Source organism: Passer domesticus, chromosome 4, assembly GCF_036417665.1.
Source record: "Passer domesticus isolate bPasDom1 chromosome 4, bPasDom1.hap1, whole genome shotgun sequence".
Classification (NCBI taxonomy): Eukaryota; Metazoa; Chordata; class Aves; order Passeriformes; family Passeridae; genus Passer; species Passer domesticus.
In genome coordinates this window covers 61,146,352-61,161,918 of record NC_087477.1, presented here as the reverse complement: position 1 = coordinate 61,161,918, position 15,567 = coordinate 61,146,352, and the positions used below count along the sequence as shown (strand labels likewise).

The window sequence follows — 15,567 nt, the reverse complement described above, 5'->3', positions numbered from 1 at the left end:
TGTTAGTGCTCTGTGGAAGTGATGCTGTGATTTTCTGGTGGGAACTATGGACAGTGAAATTTTGAAGCATGAGCCTGTGCTGGTGCTGCCCTGGCAGACACAGGTCACAGAGAAATGAGCACACTTTCTCTGAAGCCCAACGGGAAGGAGGTGATGAATCAACCATTTTGCTGGCAAGGTCCCCCAGATGCAGCAGCCTGAGAAACCCAGGCTGCAACCAAAACAAAATAGAGGAGCTGAGTCAATATCCAGGGTGGCAGTCACAGGTCCACAAGGCCCTGTGGACATCCCAGGGGCTGTGGCAGGACCATGTCTGACAGCAAGACTGAGTCTAACACATACCATTCCCTGGCTTGTCTTGCCTGAGGTGGAGGGATGTAGAATACATGTTCCTGAGCTAAAGCCACTGGTCCCTGAAGCAGGAAGCTTGTGCCTGTATTGATATGGCGCTGAGATGGGCTCACCTCAGTAGCAGGTCCCACTCTGACCTGTATTTAACAGGGTGCAGTGGGCTTTGGGGCTGAGCTGAAAGACTCTCAGTGTGGCTGGAGCACCAACATTTTCAAGAGAAGCTTGCTAGAATAATACAGCCATCACAATAAGAGGTGCAAAAAAAAAAGAATTGAAGTAAAATAATGACAAGTTCACTGTGTGCCTCCAGTGTGTGCAGAACTTTACATAACAGCAAGCAGCTGTGAAGAACTTTGCATCCCTGCACACATCTTATGATTTGGTGCTCCCATTAGGATGTGAGTGCAGGAGCCACAGCTGGATCAGGCAGTGACCATGGTGGACTGAAGTCTGCTCATCCTTGACCTCACAGATATTGTGTAGGACAGAGGGAAAACAGGAGGCAGAATCAGAGACCAACAGGATCAGACTCAAGTCTGCAAAAATACGTTTTCTCTCACTACTTCTTATTCACTGGCAATGTAAATGAAGGGATCTGGAGCAGCTTTAAAACATCAGCTAGGTAGATAGGACTGTCACTTATGGAGGGTAGTGCAGGGACTCCATTTTTCTCCATGGATTGAGGATCAGGGCATGAGGCTGGTGCCAGACGTGTTTGTACTTAACAAAGAGGCAGGAGATGTGCAGTTGTCATGTGCCTCTTCACACCAGCTGGAGGTGTAAAGCACCCTTTGTGCTGGACAACACAGTCCTCTGATCTGCTTCTCCCTGAGGAAGGGAGCTTGGCCTGGGGAGCCAGCCTGTAGTACCATGTCTGTGGTACCGTGGTCCCACTGACCATGCTAAGTGCTTGGAGAGCAAAACTCCCTTGTGAATTCCTCTGCATACAACTACTGAAGGTTGTTTGGGAAAAGATGTACAGGATTGAGCCACATTCTGCTGATATGGTGACCCCATTCTTGGGCTTGAGCCTGTTAGCAGCACGATGTCAAAAGAGCAATATGCCTTTCTTCTTGCTCCCTGTCTGGCCAGTTTAGCACAGCAGATTTCCATCTCTTTCAGTCCAGAGGCCTCCATTGCTGATCTTTCAACATGTGCAGTACAACCCTTGAAAAAACCTTTTCCCTTCCCAGGCTGAATTCATGTGTGAAACAGATCACTAAGAGGCAGGTCTGCAACTTGTGCCTCCAGTGTGCTCCAGGTCAATGAGAAAGCTCCTTCTTGATGTAGCAAATATTGATCAAATTGCAAAACCAATTAATTCTGTCAGAGGTGCTGCTTGGACACAGCAGGGCAACACTCTTAAGACAAATATAAACTCTGACATTTCTACTGTGCAAAGAGGGTGAGGGTCACAGAAAGAAAAATATCATCAAGCTGAAGGATAGAGATGATGCAGTCTGGAAAAGCTGACACCGGATTTTGTGATCACTTCTCCATGCCCTTTGTAGGAAAGAACAAATGCTGCTGGCAGTGTAATGAGAATTCAGTCATGTACCTGTGCTTTAGGGAGCTCAATCTGAGTAATCCCTGGATGAGCCAGCAATGCACCAGAATAAAAACTAAGCCCAGAGTAAATGGCACAAAAAGGAGTAATCTTTTTCTCTCTCACTGAAGTGTCCAGCAGTTTGACACTTGCTGTGTCCAAGCATCAATTTACTAAACAAAACTGTTTTTACTGGACCACACACCTCCACTGAGTTTCAAATTCATGGGCAGCTTGCACTTATTGCAAGGAATAATTTACAATTTTGAGATGTATATGGCAATGTTAAGGGGAACTTAGTTCAAACATATGTAAAATAAGCTTACTGGGATAGTCTGCACACCTGCAGATGAGAACATCTGAAGAGCACTTAGGTTCATAGCTGTGCTGAGACCACTTTATCAAAAAGTAATGAAGAACAATAACAGCAGCAGAGCCGGAGGCTCTAACAATGAGACCAATGTAAGGATGTGGTTTGCTCTCAAGAAGGACTTCAAAGAAGGGAGGAGGGGGGAAGAGAGGAGAGAGGTGGGCTGCTGTAAGCAGAACTGCAGGAGCAAGAGAATAGCAAAAGGAAATAGCTGAGGCTGTAAGAAGTGAAAAAAGTTGCTGAGAACTGAAGAAAGCTAAGAAGAGACCATGTTGCTGAGGGGATCTTTTTGTCAGCCCTGCACTCCTGTTTTCAAAAACTGTTCATGATGTGGTTTACAGCACAAGAATGTATGCGAACAATTCTGATGTTCCTACTAGGAGAAGACCAATGTGATATCCCAACAAGGAATTCCTTGGGAAAAAAATAAGACAACATGAGGAACGACCTGCATTTGCTGGTCCATTTGAAGGACTCTTCAGTGAGGTCAGTCTGCCATGCAGGAGAGTGCACATCTAAGGTCACCCCCAACCCAGCACTCTCAGGCAGAGTTAAAGCCAAAGTTTAATATGCACCCTTAAAAAAGAAAATTGGCTCTGTACCTGCACTGCAGTAGGCTGAGACATTCATGCATGGCCCTGTGTTCACCTCCCCACCTGCTCCTCTCCCAGACCTTGTCTAGGCCTCTGGGCACATGTCCTTGGCTCTGGGGACTGGGGAAGGTGTCCCTTGGCCTGTGCAGCTCTGCCCAGGGCCAGGAGCTTGAACCTATGCCCACAAGAGGAAGGCTGAGCTTAGGAGCAGGTGAGGTGGCTGTTTCAGTGGTGCTGGGGCAGGGGGCTGTGGAGAGAGGACAGAACATCTGTGAATGCCATGGGGTGTAGAATGGCACAAGAACTGTGACAGCCAGTGACACCAAGTGGTAGCAGGCAGGGTGCAGTTGTGTTTGTGGCAGTGAAATTGCTGATATTTTCCTTGGTGCTTTGGAGCCTGCATATTTAATACAAACATTATAGAAGTGGTAGGGAAGCCTAAGGCTCAGTGGTCTTGTGTGTTAAAGGAAAGGTTTCCAAGATACAGCCTCACCCAAAGCAAGTTTTGCACCTTACTTAGAAGTTTTTCACTCTTCTGGGACTGGAGCTATGGGTTTGCTGCCCAGGTTTGCTGAGAAGCAGCCTGACAAGCATGCAAAGGTCTCATTTGCCAGTTGAGTGATTGGAGTAAAAATCACCTTGTGCCTAAGATAAAGGGACACAGAAAACAAGCCTTCAGAGCATGTACTGAGGGACTGGCATTCTCTTATGAAATCCTGCAGATGTTGGGTGGCTTCTGGTGGCACAGGGTGCCCTTGGAATATTAGCTCTACATACCCATGGGTCTTGCAGGGTTTGCTTTTGGCACAACATCACTCTGAGCATAGCTTAGAGCAGAGCTGCTGGCCCAACAGGTGCTGTATCAACGCACTTCAGATCCACGTGTCCATCCGTGTAACACTGCAGAAGTACTGCCAGGAAAAAAGCATTTGCAGAATTGCAGAAACTTGAGGTTACAATCAACATCTGTTGGCAATGTGGTCATGGGCTGTGCTCTGTGCTCTGCTTGCAGAAGTGTTCTCATGGGCTCCAGCAGCGCCGGCCGTTTGCAGATGTGCAGCAGTGTGGGCAGGAGTCTGCTTCTGCCACCCACCCACTCTCCCAAAAGCAAACCCAGAAGCATAGCAGACATAAAGAGGTGCTTCTGACATGTGATTCCCTTCGTCTGTTCCAGACATTGGTAAGGTGAACCATGCCCCAGAAAAATGTGTTGCTCACTCTCAACTGTAAAAGGAGTCTAAGGAACTTGCTCAGCCTTAGGTGTCCATCCTGCGACATCTGAAGGTGGGGAGATTCATTCCACCCTTGCCTACAGACACTGTCACAGACCACAGCACAGCTTCTGGGACTCTCCCTGCCTTTTCTGACATGGCTCTGGTGAGTCCTGACACAGCTACTGTGGTGTGGTGCCTCTGTGTCACAGCAGAATGGGTGAAGCTGTGTTTCCAGGGATGTGTCTCAAAAGTGGATGAGTCCAACTCAGACAACAGCTTTTTCACATTTCCATGATATTTTTAATACCTGACTGTCTCTGAGGTTTTTGCTCCTCCACTGAATTTAATTGAAATTTGCCAACTCATGAACAGGTTATTGAAGAGAAAACAAGCAGAAAGCAACCACATCAGCCTTGTTTTCTTAGGAATTAAGGGGAGTAGAGTGATCACCTTATTTTTGTGCTTAGTCTGATCCCTAGGGAAAAATGTTTCCAAACACCATATTCCACAAGATAATACACAATTGAGACATTGCTATTCAAACTGAGAGCACACATTTAACAGATTTCTATTTGCATTTATACCTTATTTTATATTACAATGCCATAAAGAAGGATGAAGGCACTTGTCACAGCTATTGTTTGTCTTTCTGAAGTTAATTGCACTTTAAAGGTTCTTTTTTCCTCACCAGAAGCAGAACTATAAACTGCCAGGACTGACTGTGCAAGAAAGCAGCATAAAGGTATGACCATGTATATTTGATGTAGGATCAAATAAAACTCAGAGGAATTAGAGACGGATAAGTATATGAGCCTAAATCTTTGGAGTTCAAATTCCACTTCAAGACCAAGACAGGGATATTCTGCTCTGTAGATTTGAGGCATTTAATCTCAGAGCAGACACTTCAGAGGTTTCCTGTTGTGTGGGGCATAAAGTCAGTTGTGATGACTTGATGTCAGATTAGGATTTATTGAGACAGAGATGGACATAGATGGGGTGTGAGGGATGTGCAGTGTGAAACCACAGCCTGATGCTGATACAGTGGGTGAGCCCTCCCTCTTTAGCTATCTTTTTCTCATAAAAGAGTCCCTGTTAACTTTGCAGCTGGAATTACATCCAGAGAGAAATCCAGAGTTCATTTTAACACTGAATTAACGGTGAAATTTGTCAGCTCTTGGATTTTTAGCAGATGTGTTATAAGTCTAACCATTTAAATGAAGAATTGTTCACCAGTTACTCATTAAGGTTAAGACTTTAAAATCTTTCACAACATGGTGCACAGTGTTTGGGCAATCACCCAGCTTAAGTATGTCCCTCTGTCATGAAGGGAATGGAAGTTATTAAACTCGGCACAGGCTTAGTGAGCTGCAGTATGGAGAGAGGTTCTGGCTCATCTGCTCTGCAAACAACCGCATGAGACTGCAGTTTTACTTTTTGATGTGGTCTCATTACAGAAGAGTATGCCAGCTGAATTACCAAAATGAAATACTATTCCTTTTACCTGGCTAATCACTTGGTCATTTTACTTGAGGTTCTGGGGAGGAGAGCTGAAACTGCTGCAGTGAGCATCATACCCACAGTTCAAGAAATAATTTGGTCCATAGTACCTTCACAGAGGAGCTGAGGTCTCACACCTGGCATCTTTATCCCCTTCATGGAGAGAAAAGGAGGACAAGACCTAGATCTAGAAAGGACTAGTACTTGTCCTCTGAGGTCCACGCACATAAGAAACTGCAGTGAAATAGGGAGGCCTCTGCTGCCTGCATGCCAGACAATGTTTGCTATATAAAATCTTTGGTGAGATTAGGGTGTGCTCCTGTTCTTTTATCAGAAGACTTAAAGAGAGAAGGGGCAGCTCTCAGTTGCAGAGTCCCTCCTTTAATAGCAGATGAACTTCCCTCTCCCTTACTGCATGCATCTGTAGATCACTGTGCTGAGCTGCTGCTTGGATGTGGGAATGGTTTTTGTTATAACTATGCCTGGTATGTACTTATAAATTACATTTATTTTGGCAACTTTCTTATCTATACCAAAAGTTACTAACAGCAGTCACAGGGCTGTGGCTACTGAACACCTTCCCTGTTCTGTGGTCTCCAGCATATCCTCCCACTGCAAATAGTATTCTCCTACTTTAATATTCACTAGTCCTTACATTAAACTTCTCCTGGAGTATTTCCTGGATGATGATTTCAGAACAAAATATTTTTCACTGAAAAGTTCCTCACTGGTATTCTCAGCATTTGTCAATCCTCCTTCAGAGAGAAATGCCATTGGGAAGGTGGTGAGATGCTCCTGGCTGAAAAATTGCCTGTTTGACATAAATTGAAGTGACCTGGAAGTTTCTGACTTAGCCTGATCAATTGCAAGTGTACATCTCCAAGTCTTTTTGATCTTGACTCAAGATAAGAGCTCTTTCCTGTGTAATCTTACTCCTCTTTTGAATTTTAAGTGCTGGTTCTTACCTAGGATGAGAAGACACACCATCATATAAATGAAACCACTGGACAGCTCTGTGAAAGTCTGAGTTCTGCATAACAAATATTTGGCTGCTGGGCCCTTTTATCTCCCACTTAACAGGAGATAATAGATCCTATTCAGTGGAAGCCTGCCCATTTAAAAAGGAGTTAAGGTCTTTTTTATCCTATACCACAAAACAGAAATATGGCACCCCAAAATAGAGACAGATAATTCGATTAGAGGATGTATGAAGGCTTTAGCTTTGCCAGGGTGCTAATTCCCTGGATAAGAGGCAAAGCTTGCTGTGGAGTAAACTGCGTGGTTACAAACCTCTGGGTGAATGCTCTTGCTCTTTGATGAAGTGTGAAGTCATTTACACCTTTTTGCCATATGTTTTGCTGAGTGGGGGTGTGTATGCATGGGTAGTTACCATGGAATAAATGACATGCTGTAAAGTCACACTGTCAATTAAATTTATTTATGCGCCCGTGCTTTTAGCCAGAGGAACACCCTGTTTCTGGGTGGTGGGTGAAGAGCAGTGTGAGGAAAATGCACTGTCAAAACAAAGCTGCCTCTGTGCACATGTAGTAGGAAAATCAAGTGCTTTTGAAACATTATGGTCACAAATTGTGTACCTACAGGCTTCCCTGTGTTCTTGGCCATCTCAGTCTGACTCCAAGGTAGCACATGGGGTCAGCCCTGGAGAACTGCAAAGGGAAGAGACTGCTGGCAGAAATGGGAGACCGAGTGTTTGAGATGATATCTTCAATTCATGAGTCAAAATTGATGTTCACCCAGATCCCTTCTTCAGGGTTTGTAGACACAAAAAGAACAATAAAAAATATTTTTACTGGCTTCTACAGGACAAGGTGGGGAAATTTTGTGAAAAAAAAGAAAAAAAATTTGGACCTGCATCAATGCTTACTGTATGGTTAGAGGTGTAGTGGCAGATATGCTCCTGAATCTTTGGCCCAGGAAGCCTTCCTTTGTTTTCTGCACTCACACTGGGCTTGGCTGCACTCTGCCTGTGGGAGTTATTACCATGTGTTGCATCACTGGATTTTTCAGCTTAATTTTGCTCCTTAGTTTTCCTCCAGGAGTCTTCAGAGTTCTTTATTTTTCCTGTCTCCCTGATGGAAAGAAGATAGATAGTGACACTTCCACTCAGGTTAGGATGAGCAAGTCCAGCAATGGGTATGTGCTCAAGGGGCTGGGGAAGGCTGGGAAACTTTTCCTGGCTCATGAGAACTGCTGGCAGCTCCTGATGGACTACTGCCCTTGCCCAACTTTTGCAGCCACTGTCACAAAAAACTAAGTAAATGAATTGTGGGTTTGGTTTTTTTTCAGCTACTTTCTTTGGGTGATATTAAGTACAGAGGTTAGTGGTGGGTGTTAAAATACTCTCCTGGCTCTGGAGCTTTTTCACAGGGGCTCAGATAAGGTGGGGGAGTTTCTTGTGTTCGGTGCCGATTGGTGAATAAACTCAAGTATGCTGTGTGGCTTAACCACAGGGACCTGTTTTCTTTCTCTGCCGGAAACACCTGCCAAAAAAGCTGTGCTCACTTGGGCTGTATAAAGAAAAGCCCCAAATGAAACTTCCAGCCTTATAGCAACAGGTCAGGAGGTGATACTCACAGCACACTTGTTTAAATTCAAAGCATCTCACTGGGCCAAATGGATATGAAAAAATCGTGGCTATTAATTAAAATAGAATATCAACATAAAGGAAATAACAATGCTTTGCCTCTCATAGTTAGCTTTTAAAAGAAATACCTTTTACTGAATGGGCTAAATTGCAAGAAGAATATGGTTGCACTCAGAAAGAGCCTAAATACGTTTGGAGAGTCTCCCTTACCTGGGGACAATGATTTATGCTAGCAGAAACAGAAGCTGAGGGCAACTGGGGACCTGAGGTTTTCTTAACCACAGGAAGTAAGAGCTTCTTGGTCCCTCACCCAAAGAGCCACCTATTGGGCTGTGGGGTTGAGTTCCCCTGGAGACAGGCAATCCCAGTGCTTTATACATAACTTCTATGGATCAGTTGACTGAAAGTATACAACAGGCTACCGGCCCCAGGGAAGGCATTGGTGCATACTGGAACCTGATCAAGGCTCCCAGATGACCATGCCAGGGGATCCAGATCCACATTCATGAATATGAGCAGGATGACTGGGACTACAGCTTGTAGTAAAACTGTGGAAAGGGAGCTACCTTGTGTGCCAGGGAATTAACAGATTGTTGTCTACTATCACAGCTGTTTCTGCAGAGTGAGCTTCCTCTAACTAAAGATCCTCTTGGAAACTAGCTGCAGGACCGTGGAGTGCAATATGATGTTGGCTGTTTTCTGAACACCCAGTTGTCACCTTGCTCAGTTGTGTCTTGAAGCACTACACAGGATGGCATTTCTTCAAACACCCCGTGTTTGAAGATGACACTCAACCTTGTTATGATCATGCTTCTCAGACACTAGTCATTTAATCTGTGTTAAAAGTCTAACAAATGCACCAATTACACAGCGAATGTTTTGTATGTTAGCTATCTCTTTTATGGCCTCTGCTGCTTTTGAACTGGGCAGGGCCAACTTTGACGTGTCAGCCAGGCTTCAATTAAAGGCTACTTCTGAACAGTACCCAGGTTTGATACATCCTTTCAAGAGGGATCAGTGAAGAATACTAGGAATTGTCAAGGGGAAGGCTTCTGAAGGTAAGGAGAGTGAGGCTGCAGCAGCCACAGGTAAGGTTGGGTGCAGCTGTGATGGAACTGCAATTTGGACAGCGGAGTAACTTCACTGCTGGTGTCACATTATCACCAGCTGTCAGTTAGCTTTACTTCTCATCACACTAGACAGTAAAAAAATGCAAGCTCATATCAAGCTACATTGTCACCACTGCAAAGAATGGCCTTTGACCAGGGTGTAAAAAAAAAAAAAAAGAAAACAAACTAGAGAAGTTCTTGAAAGAAAACACCATTTAATGTAAGATTACACAAGGTCAAAGTGCAATTAGAACAAACATGCTGAATACCATGTGCCCCACAAGTCCCACTTTTAAAACCATGACACTTCATTCTCAAAACCACCCCAGGTGTGAAGTCACCTTCCACTTGTTCCTCCCATTCTCTCTAGCTTTACAGAGCAGTGAAAATTTAGCCTATATAAAGTATAAAATTTGTGCATTGCAGAAGATACCTTCTACTGTGAAAGTGCAACAGAGACAGAAGTATGTGTCTTTCAGAATCTCCACCACCACCTTGCCATTCTATTAATCACGTTCTGGGCTTACCCGTGAGATTCTCCTGTTAGAGTTCCCCATCCAGAAGGAATGCACTGCATACTGGTTTGGAGGAAGTCCAGCAAAACTGAGACCAGAGCGGAAGACAGTGAGGAACTCCCTCCTTGTGACAGCCCTACTGTCTGAGTGCACAAAGAGGGGGCCCTCTCCTGGGGGCCGTGCTCTCACGTAGATATGGAGAGCTTCAACAGGACAGACCCACGTCTCTCTACGTAGGCTCAGTCGGATCAAGCATCTCTGTTGGCCCACATGAGATGGATGCAGAAAAAGGGTTGCACTTCCTTCTGTCATCTGGAGGTCACTCAGGTACAGGAGGTCTGGCTGTGCTATATTTTGGCGATTTACCACCATCTCTTCTATATGGAGTACACCAAAAAAAGCTACAGTAAAAATGGCACGGAACAATATACACTCATAAGGACAGCTACACACAGACTCCAGAGTTCCCAGGAGAGATCTTAACACTTCAATTGTTACAGGAGAGTATTCAACATTTGAATGGCTAGTCCTCCGTTTCAGCCTTGATATCATGTAACAGACAAGAGGATCTGAAAGAGGAGCAGGATGATCTACCATTCTGGAGATGAAGGACAGGCCTTCCATATACGTGATTATTTTTGTGGGAGGCAGATCCTGGAACTCCATGGCGACCAGAAACCTTCTAATTTGTTCCACTGGAATTGGCCAGACTGCAGACAGAGACCTGCTGTCTCTAAAGGAAAGAAAGTTTTTCAGGCCTTCATGGTAGTCTTGCCATAAGTGTCCTTCTCTTGAGCCCTCCAGTAATAGCAGAGCCTTCAGGGGCCAAGGGCCCAAGGAATTCTTCTCAGGAACTTGGCTGAGTTTATCTGTTGAAAGAAAACCATGTTAGTAATGGCAAACAAAAGAAGATAGAAGTTCCCTCCCTTTCAACATGCTTCAGCTTTTACTTGAACTTTTTGGAAAAAAAAAAAAAAAAAAAAAAAGCCTATCCCATACATTCTTTTGACTGTCATCTGCAGAGTTTCCAACAGCCAGAAAACAGGAGGAGGATTACATTCTCAAAACCCATAAACCCCCACCTATTTGTCTCCTTAAAGCAACATCTCAAGCCTGGTGACAGATCTGACACCCTATTGCAAGATTTCTGTGACCTCAGACCTCCATCAGTGGGTACCAGTGGCTGGAAGCCACAAAGGCACCACCACAATATGTTCAGGAGCATGCAGAGATCTCAGAAGTCTTCCAACAGTGCGGTCAGACCACATGGAAGAACCTGGCAGGACTCTCCCCACCTCCCCCACCACTCAGCTGCCCCCTGCCCTTCCCTGTCCCCCCAAGGCCACAGTTACCATCTCCTTCTCCGCTGCCAGCCTCCAGTCCGCTGGTGCCACACGATGCGGGGCAGCCGTCCGGAGCACACGGCAGCCACCCCATGCCGGGCTCCCGCCGCAGCAGCGCCAGCAGCGACCAGAAGGGTGAAGGGGCAGCAGGCAGCTCAGCTGTTCTCTCCATCACCAACCAAACGGCAGCCACGCAGCGAAGAGCACCAAGCAGCGACTCCTCGATGGGGCCACCGTGCTGCCCTTTTATACCCTGGCTCTGCTGTGCTCTCCTCCTTTACGTGTCCCTCTGCGGCCCAATCCGAGCCTGTGCCCGAGGGTCCAGGCGGGGGTCCCCCATCCTGCCTCCTCCGCCCTCTTCCCACGGCTCTGAGGAAGGGACTTTCAGTGCCTTAAGCGGCCCATTATCACATCCATTGTGCTGCAACTAAGGGCTGAGGAAGGAGCACTGAATGTGTCCGAGGGTGACTTAATCTGTTTGTGCCTGGCATTATTCTTCTGCCCTGCCACAAACCTGCGTCATTTAGTTAGAAAAAGGAGAGAGCCAGCAGCAGGGGGAATTACAAACGCAGTACAGGTCTCTATGACGGCCCGGAGTGCCAGGCAAATCCTGAGGGGATGGAAGCTCCTCGGGAAGGCGGCCGCCGCGGTCCCTGTACAGCTTTCTTCAAAGGGAGACCAAAAGCTTAAGTTGTCGGCTGAGCAGACTGGTAGCTTTGGGTTTTTTTCTTAGGATTTTTCTGGGATAGCTACTGTGGGAAGACAGCTGTCTCGCTGAACTGTGCAAAAGCATCTCAGCCTGTACTGCTGTTGAGTAATTCAGAACAGAGCCAGCTGCCCTCACCTATTCTCTACCAAACCTGGAAACCATGTCTTGCAGAGCCCAAGAGAATAACTGGGAGGTAACACAAGTACATTTCTCTCATTTTTAACCTTGTCACTAAATCCAGCCACATTTCAGACTCTAGCAGAGGACGCGGTGAAGGCCTCGCCGTTTCACACCTTTCCGTTCTCAGGCCCCGCCCGGCCTCCCGTCCTCCACCCAATGGCCTCGGGCAGCGCTCCGGCCCCGGGGGCTGGTCCGAGGAGGCCTCTCCATAAAAGGGCCCCAGGACTCGGCTGCGGCACTCTGCGTCCGGCGTGGAGCCTGCTGGTGCTGCTGCCATGGCCTGCAATGCCCGTGATCCTGCTCGTCCCGCTGCCATGGCCTGCAGTGCCCGCGCTCCTGCCGCCACGGTGTTCTGGGACATGCTGGCTCTGCTGGCCCGGGAGCCGGGTATGGAGTGGCTGGAGCAGAGCCTCGCTGGGCACAGATTCCCGTCCCCTCCTGGCAGCCGGGAAGCGCCGCAGAGCGGTAAGTGCTTGTTTCTTATTTGAAAAATGTCTCTGGTGCACCTGTGTGAGAGCTGTCTATCAGATAAACTCAGCGTTATCTGGAGGTGCAATGCGCTCGGGAGTACTGGAGGGTTTTTTGCCTCTTAAGCAGTGCCTCTGCTTATGCCTCTTGTCACCATGTGCTAATGTGGCTCTTCTCTTGCTCTTCTCTTGCAGGAAGCGAGATCAGCTGTCATCAGAAGCATTCCTTGGGACCTTGTCCTCTGAAGACGCTGTCGTTGCTGGAGCACTCAGGGGATAGTAGGCTTTGGCAAGCCTACCTCGAAGGACTGAAGAAGTTCCTTGCCTTCAGGGAAAGCTTGGGAATGCCTGCAGTCTGGCCAATTCCAGTGGAGCAAATTAGAGGGTTTTTGACTGTGGAATGTAATTATTCCCCCTTGAAGACACTCAAATACATGGCAGCACTTTCTTTTTTATCAAAATTGACCGGTAACTCTGATCCTCTGGAAGATCCTGTAACCTGTTGCATAGTGACAGGGTTGAAACATCGAGCGGGTATCCTGAGGGATAAATACTTGCCTGTAACAATTGAGATGTTGCGATCTCTCTTAGGAGTTCTGGAATCTGCATGCATGACTCACTACGAATGCTTACTGTTTCGTGCATTATTTACTGTAGCTTTTTTTGGGGCACTTCGAATAGGTGAGATGGTGGCAAAGCACCGTAATGTACTGCAGCCTGAGCTGCTGCACCTGAGTGATCTCCAGCTGATGGAGAGGAGAGTGCTGCTTTTTCTGCCTTATTCTCCGGTGGATCAGGAGAGACATGTCATCAGCCTGGCGCTGTCTGGAGAGCCCTGGGTGTGCCCTGTTCTGGCCCTCCGCAACTATTTGGCAGCTCGTCCACGGCAGGAAGGGCCGCTCTTCGTGCACTCGGACTTGAGGAGTGTAACGAAGAGGGAGTTCCTGGCGGTCCTCCGGCGTGCCCTGTGCCTGCTGGGGCTGTCTCCGGAGCAGTACGGCGTGCACTCCTTCTGGCTGGGGACTGCTGTCACCGCTGCGCGCTGCGGCTGTCCTCGGGAAGATATCACTCGCCTGGCAAGATGGCCCTGTGTGATCCCAGGAAGGTTCTTGCCAGGGTGACCAAAGGAGAATAGAAGCTAAGCAATCATCTTGTTTATGTAGAGACAAATTTAGCTGTATAGTTTCTAGCTTTCGACTGGAATTTAGTATTAGCACCCGAAATTAATTTTCTGCCTCACAGTGGGGTGGTCCTAAATTCACCCAGAACTTGTTTGTTCTGTCTGTATTTGAAGGTCGGGGGAATGTCAAACCTTTGTGCATAGACTGCATTTTTACCTTGTATAATATCTTTATCTTGAGATAATAAATATTGCCTTTTTAAAACCCAGTTTCTGCCTACTAGTTCTATTGCTGGTCTTTACTCAGAGATCATAATCTTAGCTTTGAGACCAAAGAATGACAAATTGACTTTTCTCAGTTTGTCATGCTTTGCTCTCAAAAAAAATTGAGCTTTTAAGGTACTAGCTCTAACGAGGAAGGAGTTAAATGCTAATATATTTTGGCATAGCTGTACACATTTTAACACTAACATTTCACTAAGGCCAAAAGGAAAGTATAAGCTACATTATTAGTCAAATAACAGACACCAGAGGATGATCATCTTAAAATGTTGGTCATCATTGAAATGTTAGAAATTATACCTTTTACTGTTTAAATGGATGATAGTAACTTTTCATCAAACTCTGCCTCTGAAAAGATTAAATCTTCTAGATTCAATTCCCTGTGAGCATAATTAGCTTAATCAGTATTTTAAATAACAAAAACAGCACATGGTTCACCTAACAGTTAATGATTTCCTTAGGATGTGATACGTGCTGGCCTTCATTTGGCCTGCTTTTTTCCTGAATTTTAGGTTACTTTTGAAAATTGAGTTTTCAATGATAACCATAAAGTACAACAGCTTGAATATTTCTAATTTTGGTGCTAATAGCATTTGTAGCACTTTGATAGCCTCTGGTGGAAAATATTTTTCATCATATGGCTGGATGGGGACAGGAGTTGGTGAGTCAGACAGTCCTTTGAGAACTGTGGTGAGCAAGCCTTTTAGATCACCCTTGTTACTATCACTGCTTCAATCCTGTACTAGGAGTGTAGCTCAGCAGGGTAGTTTTGTATCTTGCTCTGCACTATACCCTTCTCTAACAAAATTACGGGGAACAGAAAGATGGTAGCTGGCTGAAATTTAATGCTGGCTTGACCTCCATGTGGGTGATCAGCTGTGATTTCTGAGACTTTGTTTTTAGTTGAAATACACCCCGTCCATGCAGGGCAGCCCCTCCATCTCTGCTGTGCATGGTGTTGGGCTCACTGTGGGAGTTCACTGCAGTGCAGCAACACTCCTGTGGTTATGCTCGTATCAGATGTCAGCTAAAAGCTCTCTTTTTCATTTCTTTCCTTTGTTCACCTGAATTGCTTGTTTGCATGATAATGTCCATTTCTGTGCATGAAATCTGAAGTGTAAATAGAGCTAAGCAAATGTAGCATCTCCCCAGAAATTATTCCAAGATGCCCACCAGCTAGCTGCTGCTGCTCTTTAGGCCAAGCAGATACTTAGAACACGCCTGCATAAGGAAGTGCTTTGTGCTCTGTGGAAGCTTTGGGTTTTTGCTGTCCCCTGTGTATGTGATGTGTCTGCTCACTGGCTTGTGCTCTATCTAGGCAGGCCAGTTTCTAGTCCTGTTCCCTTGCTGTGAAAGGTCTGTGTGTTGGTCTTATGTTGCAGGGCTTTAGTAGTGAGTAGTGGGAGGAGGGACTGTGGGGATGGCCTCTGTAGAAAGAGGTAAAAGGGGCTGCCCCAGTCATATTTTTGTTTCCCAGTACCCAAATATTTTAACAGCCTGACCATTTAACTACCTGCTAGGACTCTTCAATTAAATTGATTTCAGCAATAAATTGTGCTTCCCAAATGGGGATACAGGAAAGTTTTTTGCAAGTGTTTTAGGAGTGTGAATAGTTGTCCTAGCAGACAGCAATGGCTATATTAATGCTTGCACCTTTAATATAGGT

The 15,567-nt window shown here is 46.0% G+C and overlaps 2 protein-coding genes across 4 annotated transcripts; one reads left to right on the top strand and one right to left on the bottom strand.

The window, feature by feature from the left end:
- Positions 1-9,480: 9,480 nt before the first annotated feature.
- On the bottom strand, positions 9,481-12,186 carry LOC135300041 (uncharacterized). 3 transcript variants are annotated; one of them, XR_010361905.1, is made up of 2 exons: positions 12,077-12,186; positions 9,481-10,669 (listed from the first exon to the last, which is right to left on the bottom strand). XR_010361905.1 is itself a non-coding variant. In XM_064419336.1 (2 exons), the coding sequence occupies exons 1-2, from the start codon at positions 11,235-11,237 to the stop codon at positions 9,792-9,794; spliced, it is 963 nt and encodes a 320-aa protein (XP_064275406.1). In that variant the 5' UTR covers positions 11,238-11,249; the 3' UTR covers positions 9,481-9,791. The 3 variants fall into 3 exon arrangements, 1 of the variants encoding a protein (XP_064275406.1); XR_010361906.1 differs by lacking the exon at positions 12,077-12,186 and adding an exon at positions 10,800-11,074; XM_064419336.1 differs by lacking the exon at positions 12,077-12,186 and adding an exon at positions 11,153-11,249.
- Positions 12,187-12,363: 177 nt separating this feature from the next.
- Positions 12,364-13,888, top strand: LOC135300040 (uncharacterized). The gene is made up of 2 exons (XM_064419335.1): positions 12,364-12,497; positions 12,695-13,888. The coding sequence occupies exons 1-2, from the start codon at positions 12,392-12,394 to the stop codon at positions 13,618-13,620; spliced, it is 1,032 nt and encodes a 343-aa protein (XP_064275405.1). The 5' UTR covers positions 12,364-12,391; the 3' UTR covers positions 13,621-13,888.
- Positions 13,889-15,567: the final 1,679 nt, after the last annotated feature.